General features: G+C 39.3%; 1 protein-coding gene across 2 annotated transcripts in view; it reads left to right on the forward strand.

Annotated features, from left to right (window-relative positions):
- The window catches only part of PDE4D (phosphodiesterase 4D), a 253,479-nt gene extending 235,317 nt beyond the window's left edge, over positions 1-18,162 (forward strand). For both annotated transcript variants that reach the window (XM_079792376.1, XM_079792377.1), the window contains 7 exons: positions 137-235; positions 1,077-1,241; positions 2,864-2,963; positions 7,976-8,130; positions 9,417-9,539; positions 9,938-10,120; positions 10,788-18,162. In XM_079792376.1, the coding sequence (XP_079648502.1) occupies positions 137-235; positions 1,077-1,241; positions 2,864-2,963; positions 7,976-8,130; positions 9,417-9,539; positions 9,938-10,120; positions 10,788-11,204 (1,242 nt within the window). In that variant the 3' untranslated portion in view covers positions 11,205-18,162. The remainder of the gene's footprint in view (positions 1-136; positions 236-1,076; positions 1,242-2,863; positions 2,964-7,975; positions 8,131-9,416; positions 9,540-9,937; positions 10,121-10,787) is intronic.
- Positions 18,163-19,015: the final 853 nt, after the last annotated feature.

Below are 19,015 nucleotides of genomic sequence, written 5' to 3' on the forward strand. Positions count from 1 at the left end.
CCATTATATTTAAAATGAATCACTTTTTTTAAGTTTAACCATCTTTTCATTAAAATCAGTAATTTTTACATGGATAGGTTCATTGTTTCATGTTCTACCTCTGCTTTCTAATTTTTCTGTCTTTCTTTAACCCCAGGAACTAGAAGAGGTGAACAAATGGGGTCTTCACGTTTTTAGGGTAGCAGAGCTGTCTGGTAACCGGCCTCTGACTGTTATCATGCACACCATCTTTCAGGTAATGTGGTCCTATCACCTTTCTTCTCATTCTGTGCCTTAATGTCCAGCCTGTGAATTGTGCGGGCATTGTATCTTCCTTACTACTCACCCTCTTTTGCATATATTGGACTTTTTTTCGGATTTGCCCCTTTACCTAGGGATTAATAAGAATACAGAAAGGTTGAAGTGTGGATAAAATGCAAATAAACCAACGTTGTTCATATTTTCCCATTTAAGGAAAAGATATGATGTGGGAAAATTGAAGCGATTCATTAAAATGATAGTTTAAAAATCATCCACATGACCCTGACTCACACAGAGAATGGAATACTAACCATAAAAACTGAATCCACCCCCCTGCTAACTAATCTTAATTTCTTCACTGTTTTGTGTACTGCTCTTCTCCATATCGGTTCCTCACTCTTGTTGAGCTGCTTCTGCTCTAGCACAGGGTTAGGATTTAAATGCGAGCTGAGGCTGTAGGTCCCCCCAGGACTGGAACGGCAGATTCCAGCCCTAGAAAGGATGTTACATTTCAGGTGATGTGATCTAGTGGCTGAGTCAGTGGCGCTAGACTGAGGCTGACTTCATGATCTTGGGACAAAGACACTCTGTAACTGGCAGCTCATTTCCTCACTCCACACATCTTGGGTTGAGCACTGTTGGGCTTCAGAAGGACAACTCAACTCTGGTTTTATCCCTGAAGTCCCTGGATCTTCCCAAAGATTTCCATTTCCTCACTAGATATTGTAAAAGTGCTATTTCCATTTCTGGGTGTGGTTTTTGTTGTTGTTGTTAACACACTCTATGGAAAACCTGTTATGTAAGGACAAGTGTTAAGAGAATTTCTTTTCCTACAGGAACGGGATTTATTGAAAACATTTAAAATTCCAGTAGACACTTTAGTTACATACCTTATGACCCTGGAAGACCATTACCACGCTGACGTGGCCTACCACAACAATATTCATGCTGCAGACGTGGTCCAGTCAACACATGTGCTGTTATCTACACCTGCTTTGGAGGTAAATCTGGTTTCTAAAACTTTGAGAACACTAACTTGTCACTCATAAAAGGGCTCTTAAACTTGTATACTAAAGAGTATGCAGTGCAGAAAATAATTGGCTTCATTGGAAGTATATTGAGTTATAAAGTAAAAGATGTGGTGGTAAATAAATAGTCTGATGATTTTGTTTGTGAAAGTTGACCAGTGATTTAGGGATTCATCTGTTTATGACACTGCTTCCTTGAAATTACCTAATGGACATTCTTTAAAGCACATCTGTTAGGCTTATATAATTTTAGTTTGTTTGTTTTTCTGAAATGTAGTCTGATCGCTTTTACATTTATAGTTCAAAGGATGATTATTTTAAAATATAAGCAGTGCATTGATGTTTTTCATAGAACTAATTAGAAGGAAACACTTCAATTTTATCAAATCCTAAGAAGTTGTTTCATTAAATTGTTATTTAAGCAATTTTATTTCCTCAATTGTTTGGAGAAATATTTTTTTCTAATATATTTTATAATTCAGATTGTTTTCATCATAAAACTATGTTAATATTTCATCATTTGAGTGAGTGGTTCTCAACTGGGAGTTATTCCTTTTCTTTCTCCTCCCATCCCCCATGGGCATTTGGCAATATGTGGGGACATTTTTGGCTGCCACAACTGGAGGGTATATGCTACTGACATCTCATGAGTAAAGGCCAGGGATTCTGCTAAAAATCTTTTAATACAGAGTGCCTTTCATAACAGAGATTATCTGGCCCAAAAATGTGAATTCTGCTGAAGTTGAGAAACCCTGGTTTGAGTAAAAAATAATTTCAAATACTCCTTTTTAATACTTAAAAATATCTAATCAATGGAAAAATTTTTATCATAAATTATAATATTAGGTAAAATATTTTCTTCCAAGGTCACACTTACAAAGTTCACAAGTAACTCATTATTTATAGAACTCTTCCCAAAACATTATCTTCTATATATATAAAAGGCTAATATGCTAAGTGTCTGACCAGTTGCTATGATGCGCACTGACCACCAGGGGGCAGATGCTCAACACAGGAGCTGCTGAGCTGCAGTGACTTGGCAGCAGTGGTTCTCGGGTGACGCACCCCGAAACCAGAGAGGAAGGAGCCCGATTCCTCGCAGGGCCGTGCAATTCCACCTTCAGTCATGGGTTATGTTGTTGCTGGGGCACTGAATCTGGTTTACTGCACACTTGTGATTGCGTTCCACACCCTGTATGACAGCAACTTTGCAGAGTGCCCTCTCTTACTCCGGGACCCCTCAGGGGATGTTGGAGAGCTGGTTTTAGCCCGATACCCACAGGCCAGGCCAAGGGACCCCACCTGCCGGAGGGACCCAGCTCACTCCACAGATGCCGGGGAAGGACCGCAACCGCCGGAGGTTGGCCCCAGGGCGTGTCCGGCCGTCTAGCCCAGTCCCGCCCCACTGGCCACCTCCTAATTAATTTCCTTTCAATGTGCACGAATCCATGCCCAGGGTCACTCACTAGTCATAATATATTTTGAAACTTCATTTTGTTTTCCATCAAATTCTAGGAAGTAATTTTCCATTTGTTTAAATCTTAATATGTGTTGTTATAGAATAGTGATGTTATCTATATTATCTGATTTTCCAGGCTGTGTTTACAGATTTGGAGATTCTTGCAGCAATTTTTGCCAGTGCAATACATGATGTAGATCATCCTGGTGTGTCCAATCAGTTTCTGATCAATACAAGTAAGTAGAGTTAAATTTATTTTTGCAGAAGATATTTCTTTTATCTACACTTTAGAACGAGAGTCTTTATGTACTTGGGGGTATTTCCAGAGCCATTAAGTTCTTTTGGAATGTGTAAACATGCATTTTAATGAGAGTGTGTCTTAATGTAATTTAGTTCTGAAAATTATTGTTATATCCCATGAGGTGTAATGCTGTTTGAAAAACACATATTCCAGTACTTCTGTTGCCATGTTAGTACACAAGGGTAATCCAAGTGAAAGTTGATAGAAAGGTTTAGGTAGTTATATTGCCCTGTGTTTTATATAAAAAAAGAAAAATGACCAGAATTAAGGTTAAACCTTCCTCACTTATGTACGTCGGCACTTCATCCCCTTCAGAGGCTGTAACTACTCCTTTCCCCTCCACCACACCCAGCCCTGCTCTTGCCTATTTAAACCTCCTAATAAGGGCAGCAGGAACTTCTCATTTAACTTAATATTTTCTAACCATTGAATTTTTTCTCCCTGGTGGGTGACATTTCATCACATAAGAAGTCATCACTGAATTTGGGAATATGAGGAGGGGTAGAGACTGTTCAATACGGGGCATCTCTGACACTCGGCTGTCAGAAAGCCTCTGTGGGCATGTTTAGGTAGTGCTGGAGCTAGGCCAGTGCAAGAGGTGTTAGCTTTACAGGAATTCTATTCCCTTGCTACTTAAGTCAATTGGTAAATGATTTAAATGTCCTAATGTGTAATTCCCTCTCACCACAATAGACTAATATTATAAATTTACTTTTATATGTAAAAAAAAATGTGAAATTTAAAAAAATTTGTCTTATCTGTTAAGAATGTGACTTTTTTCTTTTTCTTTTTTGCCGTGGGTTTGTGGATCACAGCCTCCTCATGCCCAGTAGTCTCCATGCATTCAGCTTTCATTGTCTAGCCTGTGCTGCAGCCAGATTTAAAACAAGATTTTGAATGTAGCTTTGCTTTGAGAGATTTAACTCAGATCTTTAGAATATTTAGCTCTGTTTTTGTATCTCGAATAGCCTCTGGACTACCCGATGACAAAGTGTGCTTTAGTGACTCACTCGTATATAGGAAGATTGGGAAAAGTCATGGATTTCCTAAAATGTGTGGCCAGCCCAGTACATTTTAGAATTTTGGTTCATGAACTTACTTATCCAAGATTAGACAGGGTACATTTCATATTCCAGCTACCTTATAAGAACCTATAATAGAGTGCCTTCAGGAACCACCAAAGCATAACTAAGCATTAACACATAAATGTAATACACATTAGATGCAGCTGCCTGCATTCACATTGTGTCAGTGGTTAGGATCCACTGTCCTTTCTGAAAAGAATGGGGAGGTTATAGAGTGCAGTGTACCCTAATACTCTCCTTAGCCTGGTCTGATTTATTACTTTGACTGTTAGGTATGTCTTGATATGCTCCTCATTCATAAAAGTTTTGTTTAAATTTAATGTTTGCCTTAAAGAAAGGTATACATATTTTTTATTTAAATTAATAATGGCCAAAATTCAGACTGGTATGGTTTTTTTCACCCTATTATATTTAATACTAGAAGCCTGGTGCACGACATTTGTGCACTCTGGGGGAGGGGGGGTCCCTTAGCCCAGCCTGTGCCCTCTCACAGTCCAGGACCCCTCGGGGGATGTCCTTAGCGCTGCCACAGAGGCGGGAGAGGCTCCCGCTACCTCCGCTGTGCTTGCCAGCCGTGAGCCCAGCTTGTGGTTGAGCGGTGCTCCCCCTGTGGGAGTGCACTGACCACCAGGGGGCAGCTCCTGCATTGAGCGGCTGCCCCCTGGTGGTCATTCCACGTCATAGCAGTTTATTCAGCTGTTCTGTCAATTTGCATATTAGCCTTTTATTATATAGGAGTATATAGGATTGTAGGTTCCCTTATCATAACATTAGAGTTAAGAATAGATTAGAGAGATAAATTAAAACAACTGGTAATAAAGTCACTGTTTCCAAGTATTCTGATAGGTTTTTTTTAAATGAGGACCAGCTTTATTCTTTATTATGGACCCTCAAAGGGCAAACAGGCTTTGGCTGGCACTGGAGGACTCTGGCGAGCGTCAGGGTACCGTGGAGTCTGGAACTGAAGCTGATCTTCAGTTCACAGACGAATCTGATGCTTTCCAAAGTTTGAGACCCACTGAGACAGATAATGGAGAAATTTAGGGGAGAATTAGAACTACAGTGACAGTGGCCAAGGGTGTCTGTTTAAGGTCATTTTGCTGATGACTTGCTTGAGGTGAAGGATAACTAACCCCGTTTTTGTAAGTATTTTGTTATTCAGTCATGTTGTGATGATCTCTTTTCTGTGGGACCACTGGGAGGTGAACCGTTCCCAAAGGAACTTTGATCGCTAATGTTTCCTGGAGGGTGGGGTGTGATGAGGCCATATTATTCCTGAGAGAATGAATGAGCAGCATCACCTGGTAATGGAAGTATCTCAGGGTTGATCAGAGCCCAGGGCCTTGTGAGAATGACTGCCCTAGTTAGCTTTTGACTAGGGATCATGCCAGCAAGCACTGCACTTCAGAAACAGAAGAGGCCTAGTAGCCAGTAGCACAAATAAGTCTTAACTTCACAGCATGCTATAATGAGTCCCTCTAATAACTTGTAAACTTGTAATAAAAAACTTTGTGAGATACACTCAAAACTATGGGATTATTTTTAGTTTGCAGTAAGCTATTTTTTATGTAGCAATTAAGTTTATGTTGCTCTTTCACGGATTGAGCATCAGCGGCTCAGACTAGCACACTTAGCACCTCAGAGCTGGTGCTGCCAACGTGTTCAATGCCAAAGGTTTAATCTGCATTTCCTGTAATAAAGAATCCTAGACTTCTAATCCTCAAATTTATAAACCCATATTTAGGCAGCCACCTTCCCTATTTTAAGGAGGCTACAAAGGCGCCATGAGGTTGCACGCTTTGCATGGTAGAGAGGTCCTGGAGCCCCCCCGGCTGATTCTGAGTCCCAGTACACACCTCTGCTTCTTCAAAATCTACTCAGGAACTACAGAATCTTACTCCCCTTTAGATGTGACCACACACCTTCAGCTCTAAAGAAGAGAAGAAGCAGGTTGCTTAAGTGCTAACATGCATTCATTTAAAAATCAGCAGTCACCACCGCCTTTTTGTAAGAGCCCCAGAGATTGAGAGGCAGGAGAGGCCCACCAGTCTAATTAGGAATCATTTCATGGTCTTTCTGGCCAGTCTGGACTCTTGTTACATGTCAGGAGCTAACTGCCTACCTAGGCAGGCTGGGGAGGGCTCCTAGACAACCCTCTCTGTGAAAGGCCATCCTTACCTTGAGTAGAATTCAGGTTCTTGGTTTCAAAGTTCAGACCACAGATCTGCCTCCTCCTTAAAGTAACAGCTCCTCATCTTTTATTCTGAATTTCTTTTCTCTTTCTTCACAGGGCATATAGATTAATCCGGGTCAGTTCTTCTGTTAATGCCTTCATCTACATACACATTTGCCCCTTAAAAAAACCGTAATAGATTAATTAGAAAATGTATTATGCCTTCCACTCGGAAAACATTGTGACTTCCTTTCAGTATATGTTATTCAATATGATTCTACTATAGAAACAATAATATGTGAAGATCCTTTATAGTTTGAAATTTTTTATTTCTATGTGTTTAACTGTCTATGGATAAATATTCATAATTATATGCTTTTACAGACTTCTTAAAAGTCAGGTTGACTAGATACTAACTTACAAAATATGAATACTATTGCTTTGTCAAAAGAAAAAGGAAGACAATAAACAATACCATACATATGCACTGCCTGGTACTCTAGACATCTCTGTTTCTGTAGTTGGGAACAAATATTTCAATGTGTAAATTCCTATTTCTATAGTACTATTGAAGTCATAGATTTCAAAGTAGAAATATGTCTTGAACCTCACTTCTCCTCCCTCGCTCCTTCAAAATATTCAGTAAGGAGTATTGGGTATTTCTTTCCTAGAAAAGAATATATATTTCCAAATGTATTTTCTGTACATGAGTCAGTAAAAAGATCAAACACATGCACTTTTAGTCTTTACAAGGACTTAAGTGGAAACATTTAATAGCACCAATTTTTTGGGTCTGTAAGGTATTTACAGGAACTGGTAAGGAGGCAGGATCTCTCACGGCCTACAATGCACAGGCCCAGGGCAGTCGTGAGAGCGGCAGAATCTTCATCGTGCCGTTATGTAGGCAGCCTGACATCCTGCTCTGCGTGCAGCCATGAGTGCTCAGGTAGAAAGGGCAACAGACCTGTATACAGTGACTGCCACAGTACGTGGAAAAGGAAATGGAAAAATGAATAAAGCCTCTACTTTCAAAGCTATACTGTGGATGAAAATAAGAAGGAGCATGGACAAATCTAATATTCTCTGTGTGTTCCAAACTGTTCTTGTACCCTCTCGGAACACAAACAATCCTAAGTCACATGATCCTTACATTATATAAATGTTGGGTAGGTGATGCACAGTTTTCAGGAATACAACACCTTATGCTTTGGACACGTTGCAAATGTTAAGAATAATGTCATATTCTGCTGAGCTTATGGAGCGACCTATGGCAAATCTGGAGGGGAGGAGCAATCTGTTCAGTTTTGCTTTCACTTTAGCAAAGAGAAAGCTGAGACACAGGGTGTGAAATGACTTGCCACATGTCATTCACGTTAGAATTCACTCCCACGATCCCATTGCTCTTGCCACTGTTACAGTAATTAGTACATTGCCTTCTTGGTGTTGTCATGTATGGTAAGGCCAGCAGAGATGTTTAGGGGAAATTGAGTTCTAAACCGAAAGTTATCTCAGAATATGAAGAATAAGATAAACTTAGAATAAATGGCTTTGCTTAGCAAAGCCATTTATTCTAAGTTTATCTTATTCTTGTCTTTCTTTTAAGATTCTCAACTTGCCTTGATGTACAATGTCTTGTCTTTTAAGATTCTGAACTTGCCTTGATGTACAATCTCTTGTCTTTCTTTTAAGATTCTGAACTTGCCTTGATGTACAATGATTCTTCTGTCTTGGAGAACCATCATTTGGCCGTGGGCTTTAAGTTGCTTCAAGAAGAAAACTGTGACATTTTCCAGAATTTGACCAAAAAGCAAAGACAATCATTAAGAAAAATGGTCATTGACATTGTAAGTAGCTGATAAAAGCAAAAAAGAAAACTGTGATACAAACTGTTAAAGAAAAAAAAAAATGAATGAATATTAAATGAAAGGAACTGTATATTTCAAAACCCATTGCTGCCCCTTTATGTTTGAGAAGCTGTCCCTGATGTTCTGTAATAGGTTTTCTACTTCTAGCAGTTTAAAGTTAAAAATAATGACGGGTAGCCCTAACCCGTTTGGCTCCATGGATAGAGCATCGGCCTGCGGACTGAAGGGTCCCGGATTCAATACCGGTCAAGGGTACATGCCCAGGTTGCGGCTTGATCCCCAGTAGGGGGCGTGCAGGAGGCAGCCGATCAATGATTCTCTCTCATCATTGATGTTTTTAGCTCTCTCTCTTCCCTCTCCCTTCCTCTCTGAAATCAATAAAAATATATTTTAAAAAAATAAAATAAAATAATGCCAGGTAGCTCAGTTGGTTAGAGCATCGTTGTGATATTCCAAGGTTGTGGGTTTGATCCCGTTCGGGGCACATACAAGAATCAACCGATGAATGCATAAATAAATGGAACAACAAATCAATGTTTTTCTCTTTCTCTATCTCTAAAATCTATCAATAACAAAATTTTAAAAAAGAATAATGACAGCTTACCCTCATTATTCTAGCTTTATTTTCTGAACTCCTCTGGTCTGGTGCAGGCAGAAAGATGACTAACAAGAGCAGAGGGTGCTGACCATAGCTTGAATTTTTTCCACTCAAAAAGGGAGGGGGGGGGAGGCTCCATCAGAGTGCCATTTAGAAAACATCCATGATTTTAATATTTTCTCTATGCATATTATTCACAGTGATTAGGAGACACAGGAAAATCTATGGTTATCAAAAAATCCATTCTGTTAAGCTTTGTATATACAGGGGAAAGAATTATCTGTCTTGGATAAGCAGAAAATTGCCCAGAATATTCTCTTTCTGAAGTACTCTGAGCAATCTTGAATCAATTCATCAGCATTCACTAACCATTTTTTAGTCCAAGGAATGGGAAAAATATGTAATGATGTCTTAATCATGGATATGCCTTTTTTCCCATCATAAACGTGGTTATCAGTGCCTAACATTTCTGTATATTGCACACACATATCTGGGCTTCCAGAAAACTTGACAACAAAGAGGAAAGGACTCTGCCCCAAGACGCAGTAAAGAATTGCCATACATGCTGTTAGAGGACAGAGTGGATTTCCATTTCTTCTTAAATTCTGCATAGTACTTTTATTTGCAAATTCTCTTTTTACTTAATAAAATACTCCTTGCCTTTAAGGTACTTGCAACAGACATGTCAAAACACATGAATCTACTGGCTGATTTGAAAACTATGGTTGAAACTAAGAAAGTGACCAGTTCTGGAGTTCTTCTTCTTGATAATTATTCTGACAGAATTCAGGTAAAGCATGACTTGAATTTTCTCATGTGTCTGTGTGTCTAGCTTTGATAAAATTTATGTCTCCTTTCTCCCAACTTATGAATGTAACCAGCTTGGTCTTTTCATTTGCATATGCATTTAAAAAAAAAATCCTAACATCCCACAAAACCAGCCACTTAAGCAGCTCTGAATTTAATCAGCCATGCACATAAACAGCTCTTGGTATTTAGATGCAGTAGAGGTGTCATAATTTTGGACTATTAATATAAGTGTGAACCACACATAGACACATCATGGTTGAACTATTTGGAATGAACCTTACACAACATCTATTTTTAAGTGTCGCAGTCATTACATGTGAATTTCTAGTAAAAAGGGGGAAAAAGGAACGGAGTCGAGAAAGCATTTGTCTGTTTTAGGTCCTCCAGAATATGGTGCACTGTGCGGACCTGAGCAACCCGACAAAGCCGCTGCAGCTGTACCGCCAGTGGACGGACCGCATAATGGAGGAGTTCTTCCGCCAAGGAGACCGCGAGAGGGAGCGGGGCATGGAGATAAGTCCCATGTGTGACAAGCACAATGCATCTGTGGAGAAATCACAGGTGACGCATTACGCACAAAGCTTTCCGAGAGAGCAAAACAGTAACTGGAACATTGGATTCCATTGTATCCACATCACACAGTATTTTAGTGATTTTTACATGAGTACTTGATGTTTGCAAGCTCACTTGCACATTAGTCTTTACAACTCAAAAGACTCTGTTATTCTTATGATTTACATTCATATAGCCACTTCTATGTTCTTATGGCAGTATATCCATTAATGACTATATTCACATAGTATATTCATAGGTATAGAGACCATTTATCTGAATTTATAAGTGAATTCAGTTATATGAATTCATATGGAATACATGACAATATTTCAGTTATCTCAATTTACCTATTACTGGCTATTCTAAAATGAAGTCCAGGCCTCAAGCCAAGCCCTACCATGTAAACAGATGTAGGATTTTTAGGTTGTTAAAAGTTCTAGAAGCTAATTTTCACCGTCACCTAAAACAGTGACTGTTTTACCAAAGCAAAGTTAATAGTCTTCTGTTCAATGTTGTATTTGCAGGCCACGTTATGTTTTATATGTTTCTATTTAAATTTTAGGTCATATTTATAAATTGATATAAATCGGATATATTTGTGGGATCTAGTTAACCTTTTCCATAGTTTCTTCGTCCCAAGTCCTGTACTCAAACTGGATTTCTTTTCAACTAGGTGGGCTTCATAGACTATATTGTTCATCCTCTCTGGGAGACATGGGCAGACCTTGTCCATCCTGATGCCCAGGACATTTTGGACACTTTGGAGGACAATCGTGAATGGTACCAGAGCACAATTCCTCAGAGCCCCTCCCCAGCACCTGATGACCAGGAGGAGGGCCGGCAGGGTCAGACTGAGAAGTTCCAGTTTGAACTCACTTTAGAGGAGGATGGCGAGTCCGACACTGAAAAGGACAGTGGAAGTCAAGTAGAAGAAGACACTAGCTGCAGTGACTCCAAGACTCTCTGCACTCAAGACTCGGAGTCGACCGAGATCCCCCTTGATGAACAGGTCGAAGAAGAAGCAGTAGGGGAAGAGGAGGAAAGCCAGCCCGAAGCCTGTGTCATCGATGATCATTCTCCTGACACGTAACAGTGCAAACGACTTTCATGCCTTTTTTTTTTTTTAGTAGAAAAAATTGTTTCCAAAGTGCATGTCACATGCCACAACCATGGTCACACCTCACTGTCATCTGCCAGGACGTTTGTTGAACAAAACTGACCTTGACTACTCAGTCTGGAGCTCAGGAATATTGTAACCAGTTTTTTCACCTCCATGTCATCAGACCGAGGGGGACATCTTCATGAACAGCATTTTAACAAGATTTCTGCTTGGTAGAGCTGACAAAGCAGAGAAAAATCAATTCCAAAATATTTCCAAGGGAGTGTGGCTCATCAGGCAGCCCAGAAGTTGATATGACTTGGGGTTTCTTTTCTTTTTATTTGTTTGCAATATTTTCAGCAGAAAGAAGGTATTACACAGACAGAGTGAACTAGTGGATGAAACAACAAATGGGTCAGGAACAGGACACAGCGTGAATCTGTTACCAGGAGGAAGATGAGCCACAGAAATTGCATAATTTTCTAATTTCAAGTCTTCCTGATACATGACTGAATAGTGTGGTTCAGTGAGCTGCACTGACCTCTATATTTTGTATGATATGTAAAACAGAATTTTTGTAGAGCTTACTTTTATTATTAAATGTATTGAAGTATTATATTTAAAAAAAACTATGTTCAGAACTTCATCTGCCACTGGTTATTTTTTTCTAAGGAGTAACTTGCAAGTTTTCAGTACCAATCTGTGCTACACTGGATAAATCTAATTTACAAATTTTACTTGCACCTTATAGTTCATAGCAATTAACTGATTTGTAGTGATTCCTTGTTTTATATACCAATGACTTCCATATTTTAAAACAAAGACAAATTTTATGTTGCAGGAAACTTTTTGTAGGTCTTCATTTACTTTCTTTGTTTCATTCTTTTCAGGTAAGCAGAGTTGCTCTTTACTGTTTTTCTTCATGGTGTGCAAAGTGAATATTTGTTCAGTAATACTTTGATGTGCGTTTTTTCTAATGTGTCTTAAGCCTCATGGACACGCAATCATCCGTTGGTGTTGTCTGAAGCAAGTGAGAGATATATATAAATACCCAGTAGCTAAAATGGTCAGTCTTTTTTAGATATTTTCCTACGTAGTGTCTTCTGATAACTTTTTGCTATGTCAGTAGACCCTCATTTCACAAGTGCATGTCTTTGTAATTACCCACATATGTCATGCTCATTTTTATCGTTTTCACAGTTATAGTATGAAAAACTTTTGCCCCTTGTGCTGCTCTATCATTTAGCGTGTTTGTCCACCTTCACTAGATAGGGTCTTATCATTGCCATTTTGATTGATGGAAAAAAAACAGATAGTCAAGGTAGGGTTAGCATTCATTTCTACTGTGAGGTCATGTAGAATGACTAGCTTTTACTCTTGATTTACAGAGAAAAGTTAACAGCTAGTTAGGCAGTTTTAACAATATTAGAATATATTAACAAACACCAGTACAACTAATGTGCGTTTGTTTCCATGATTTTACCATGGGAGTAAGAACTATATAAGGAATATTCTGGAGAAGTGATTTTAAATGTAGCAACTACCCTTCCTTAATGGACAAGTAATATGTAGAAGTTGCTTTATTAGTTATCGTTGGTTCATCAGTACGTCTTGTAGAGGAGAACTTCTTTAAATATCCTGAGGGAAAGCCATTCATGATGCCACGGCACCAGTGGTTTGCTAATATAATGCCCTCCTAAAATACTGGGTTGGGTAAAAAGATTCTGCTGAAATAAAGAAAGAGAGCACTTTTGGCTGAATTTGGCACCAAGAACTATTGTAATTTTAGAGATTAATTTCCAGTATTTGTCATCAGTTGGCATCTTGGGGCATTTATTTACTTTGGACTTATTTCCCATTGTAACTCTTCATAAAGTGTGTATCTTCTCTGCGAAAAGATTGGAACCCAAATAATCATTTTCAAATTGATATCTAAGAATTGACATAGAACTAAAGGGGGTGTCTGACTAAATGGAAAATAAACAGTTAAGGAAAAGCGTAACCCTGAAAAACATTGATATTTGGGAAGGCAGGGAGCCTTCTGGGGATGAATAACAAAGTCGTCAGCCAGGAAAATGATCCACGCTGAAGATAGCTCCTGCTTTAATCTCCTGAGATCCCCTGATGGAAAACTTGTGTAGTTCCGATCTTTTACACAGAGCAGAATAGGAATCAACTGATTCTTAACGATCAGATCTCCACCCTCCTTTCCCTGTAAAGATCAGACAGTAACCTTTGAGACAAAGTCCTATATTTGTCCAAATAGTTTCACAAGAACACTTGGAAACTTGTTTTAATTTAATTTATCCCTGATGGAGGTCTAGAAGAAATGACAAAGAATCTAGGGTTTATTCCTTTTTCCAAAATAGTCTCATTCCCTCCTCTCCCTAATACTTGGTATTTTCCCCACAGAGTGCCTAGAATCTTAATAATGAAAAAAAATAAAAAAATAAAGCAGCAATATGTCACAAACAAATCCAGACCTGAAAGGGTTTATAACTGCACTAAAAAGAGAGGCTTTTTTTTCCCGTTTGTTGGGTTTTAATGGTCACATGTTGTGAGGGTACCCACTGATTGACAATCAAATTGTAGAAAGTGCATACTATCCAACAGACAGGGACTAATGCACTGTACGATCTGCTGATCCTCTCCCTCCCTCCTCCTTTTTCTCCTTCTCTCTTGCCCAAGTGTGCTTCAGTATCATACACCGCTTTAAAAATAACATCCTTTCACAAGTGGCTTTACATTTCCTAAAATGCCATAAGAAAATGCAATACCTGGGTACTGTATGGGGAAAAGATGTCCAAGTTTGCATATAACCAGTACATTTCAGCTTGCAAGTTACTAAACATAGTAATGCTGTTTTGATTTTATTTTCTTTTACATCACTTAAAATTCACAAGAAAATAATGTAGATAGAACAAATTGCAGATAAGGGAAAAAAAAAAACTTGAATGAAATGGATTTCACAGAAAGCTTTATGATAATTTTTGAATGCATTATTTATTTTTTTGTGCCATGCATTTTTTTTTCTCACCAAATGACCTTACCTGTAATACAGTCTTGTTTGTCTGTTTACAACCATGTATTTATTGTAATGTACATATTGTAATGTTAATTGTAAATTATCAGTTCTTATTAAAACATCATCCCATGATGGGATGGTGTTGATATATTTGGAAACTCTTGGTGAGAGAATGAATGGTGTGTATACATACTCCTTGTACATTTTTTTTCTCCTGTAATATAGTCTTGTCACCTTAGAGCTTGTTTATGGAAAATTCAAGAAAAAACTATAAAATACATAAAGATATATAAGTTTAAAAAAAAACATAGCTGCAGGTCTTTGGTCCCAGGGCTGTGCCTTAACTTTAACCAGTATTTTCTTCTGTTTTGCTGCATTTGAAAGTAAGGTTATGGTGGGGCTAGGGCTGGGCATTCCACATCCGAACTTTGAATCAATTGGTTTTCTGGCAGTAGCTGGATTTTACAAAACCACAGACCACCTCTGGAAGATTCTGAGACCCTTTTGAGATACAAGCTTAAGGACTTCTTGCCATGAAGCAGCATTGCTTATATGGTAATGGTTTTCCCCATCTGTTGATCAGGAGCTACTTGATTTCTACTTTCAAACACTACTGGGAAAATATATTCTTGTCCCGGATTATAAGAAGTATTTTTGGCTTCTAGAGCACATAGGCAAATGAACTTGATTTGAAACTAGAGCCAAAGGTCTCGAGTGCTGGTTAATCATTTATTCATCAGCTTCCTGTCATGTTAAGAGAATATATAATATGAAAAAGGTCATTTTTTTAAACCTGGAAATTTTCTTCAACTGAAATCAACCAAATTTTTAATATGTGAGTCCATATGTACGATGTACAAGATATGTTTTATACGATACCAATTGACATAACATAAAGGATTTATCATTCTCTAGAATTGGTTTCTGCAAAACTTATATTGCTTTCGAATTTTTAAAATGCAACCTTTCACAATGGCCAGCTCCCAGCGCTGACACATTCACAGTGGATGATGAAACCTTCCAGCACTGCCCAGCCCTCGGAAAACGTGACTTAGTGAAAGGAGAGATTCTCTTTTTAGGAAAAATGAGCCTCCTGTTAATTTTGTTTTCTTTTTTTGACACAAACTGTAGATTTTAGCAGCCCTGGCCCAAAGGAATTTGATTACTTTTGTTTTTTAAACAGTACAAAGGGGACACTATAATTACAAAAACACATCCTTACTGATTTTAGTTGTTGTTTTTTTATTTTATTTCCTTAGATAATGTTTTCAGAATGGTAAATTGTGTGTGAACATTATAAATGATGATTCTTTTAGTGGTTTCTTAGCCTCTCTTACAGCCCATGGGGATAGTACTGTACATCAATACCTTCATATGAAATTTTTATATGCAATGGAAATAAAAGCATGGGTTGATTCTGCCTATTTATGACTCAATCTTTTACAAATGAAAGATGATTCATTTAAAACTAGTTCAGTCAGCACAGGTTTCCAAGAGTAATGAAGATTTGTTAAAGTGAAAAGAAAAAGACATCATAAGCTAGTATTGATATTCATAATCAAATGAAACAAAATTACGGAGATTAACCTTCCGATAGAAAAAATTTGCCAACGTCATTTAAATGGCCTGCAAGATTAAGCACAGTATTTTGTAAACAGGCTTGGGAAGGGTCTTGTCTATTTAATTGATTAGTCTGGCACACTGCAAGTTAACCAGACAGCCAACATTTATTTGTTGGGTAGCTGCTCTGACAGCTGCAAGGTTCTAAGGACCGCAGTGAAGGAGGCACACGCGAGCTTACAGTCTGGAGGGGACAAGGCGTTACACGGCTTCCTACACCTGCCACCGTGAATGTCCTGGGAAGAACCCCTGGCGCTGTGACTCCATGGGGACCTGAACTTGCGCCCTCCTGGCAGCCCAGAGGCTTCCTAAGGAAGTGACTTGGGGCTGAGCATGAAGAAGAGGAGGAGGAAAGCAAGCCAAAGGGAGGGTTAAATGGAGGAGGCGGGGGATCCAGACAAGGAAACCACTTGCTCAAGTCCTGAGGTACAAACGAAAAGTGAGAAATGGAAGGAAAGCACCCCTGTCCCGTCACTCTTTATTCCGTCCCCTGCTGTATTTTCTTCCTAATGCTTATCACAAACTGGCACACACACCTGTGTGTGTGTTGTCTGTCTCTCCCACCAGAACGTGGCTCTATGAGAGCGTGGTATCCCTCACTCCCAAAGCGATGCCTGGTACACAGTAGGTGCTTAATATTTGCTAGGTAAAGCCACCAAATGGATAGTGGACATAATCCCATGAGAAAACATTTCAGGGTCTTAAACAGAAGGAATCAGCAAAAATGTAATACTCAGCCCCCAAATCTTTACTAGAATAAGGATACAGTAGTCCCCCCCTTATCCACGATTTTCTGCAGCGTCAGTTATCTGCGGTCAACTGCAGTATGAAAACATTAAATGAAAAATTCCAGAAAGAATCCATCAGTTTTAAACTGCGCACCATCCTGAGTAGCGTGATGAAATCTCGCGAGGCCTGCTCTGTCCCGCCCCCGGAACGTGAATCGCGTCCCCTGGATAGGTACCTCCCGCCTGCTAGTCACTTGGTAGCCAGCTAGGTTAGCAGACCGACTGTGGAGGTGTCGCAGGGCTTGTGTTCAGAGAACACTTACTTTACTTAATAATGGCCCCACAGTGTAAGAGTAGTAAGGCGGGCGATTCAGATATGCCAGAGAGAAGTTGTAAAGTGCTTCCTGTAAGGGAAAGGTGGAAGTTCTTGACTTAATAAAGAAATCGTATGCCGAGGTTGCTAAGATCTACAGGAAGCATGAGTCTTCTATTGGTGAAATTGTGATGAAGGAAAAAGAAATTCGTGCTGGTTCTGCTGTCGCACTTCAAATTGCAAAAGGTATGACCACAGTGTATGATAAGTGCTTAAAGATGGAAAAGGCGCTAAATTTGTGGGTGCAAGACAGGAATGGGAAATGTGTTTCCATGTATAGGCAACAAGTTGTGCCAAAAAGCAATTGTTGTTGGGGGGGGGGGGGGCAGATCAGGATTTGGAAAGAAAGGGACCACTTGAAATTTTACCTTCCTCTCTCAACCCGACACTACAGAGATCCAGAAGAGCTGACTCTGGTAAGAATTCTCACCCTTTTTGGGCTTCTGCCATTTTCCTAGGATCCCATGTGCAAGTTCCAAAGTGAGTGGGGTTTAAAGTAGAGAGTGTAGCCCCACTATCTACCAGAATTTGGCAAGATGTTCCATTAAGTTTTATTTGAATTCCCCCCTGGCTCTTTAAGAGCATAAATGACAGATAGCAGTTTACTGGGGAATCCCTGGGAGTGCCATCAACACTGGGAGCGGCCCTCCTTCCAGGATAGATAGGGGGCGTTTAGTTGGTTTAACAAAAGCTTTGAGTACAGTCTTTTTTCCAGCATCCTGGTTGAGCGCAATTGACACACAGATTTCTGAGCCAGTGTTTTGGTGATGGACGAATAGGAGGGTGCAAAACGGGGGGGCCCAGGTGTTTTTAGGTTTCTGATTTGGAAACTGTTGTAGCTGCCAGATACCGGAGTGGTCTTTGCTTACTGCCTTGTGGTCTCTTCAGAGTGGAAAGGCAATTCAGAAGAGGGTAGTGAGTACTCAGGTGAAGGAAGATTGAGAGGAGTAGGAGCAGTCAAGTCAGTGTTACAGTTCCTCTCCTGTCATCAATTTCTCATTAGCCTTTTGCAATGAAGCTGTTTTGGCATTTTGAAGCTTTTTGGAGGTTCCTGCATTCCAGTTAAAATAGGTATCCCATTTTTATGTTGTTTGAGAACCCTTGCTTTAAAGTGCATGTCCAATTGGAACATTCCCCATAATGGTCATTGCAAGTCTAGGTGATCTTAGTAAAATTTTGTCATTTCTGTAGATGGATACAGCTTCCAGGCCCACAGCTATGCTGGGATGTGGTACAGTCAGTTCAGGATTCTAATTACTTTAAGTTTTGAGGTCTTTTGGAGTGGAATTAATGCCTGAGAGGCCTGTGCTACTGGGTTGGGAATTTTGTGGTGTTTTTACAATGTCCTTTGTTGCAAAAAAAAAAAAAAACTGTTAAAAAATTATTAAAGAAGACAACTCGAGTGATTCAAACTACATTGAACACTTCATGAAGTGGGCAGTTTCCTTTTGATCTATCAAATGGGGCAGAAAGCAAGAGCTACTGTAGGATAAAGAATAAAGAACAAGAGATAAATAGAAATTATCAGGTTGGCTGGGGCCACACAGTCAACCTTGTTTGGGGTGAGAAAGCCCAGAGTTGGCTTGGTGTTTGGAGATTGGGCTGACTGAATATACTGCATTTCTGGTCAAGCAGAACATCCACAGGGACATAAAAGTTATCTAAGTGTCCGTTTGATGACATGGTACCCTGGGCAGGAGTAGCTCCATATTGGGCCCCCTATGATGGCTTTTTCTTCTCCTAATATGTTGTAATTCTTTTTTTTCTCTCTCTTTTTTTTACTTTCTGTCTCTCTCACTAGATTGTGATATTTTTTAAGGCAATGTACTCTTTTTGGCCTGGCAAATAAAGGTTTAAGTCAGGATATTAGTATTTGACTATCCTTTTCCTTCTAACACCAGCACTTCTCAAAATGTGTTCCTTTGAACTGACATCAAAATAAACTAGGATCGTGTTAGAAATGCCAATGATCAAGCCCCAACTCAGGTTTTTGGAATAAGAATCTCTATGGGTGAGATCCAGAATCTGTGTTTAAACAAGTTCTCTTGTTACTTTT

The sequence above is a fragment of the Cnephaeus nilssonii genome, assembly GCF_951640355.1.
Source record: "Cnephaeus nilssonii genome assembly, chromosome: 2".
NCBI classification, from domain to species: Eukaryota; Metazoa; Chordata; class Mammalia; order Chiroptera; family Vespertilionidae; genus Cnephaeus; species Cnephaeus nilssonii.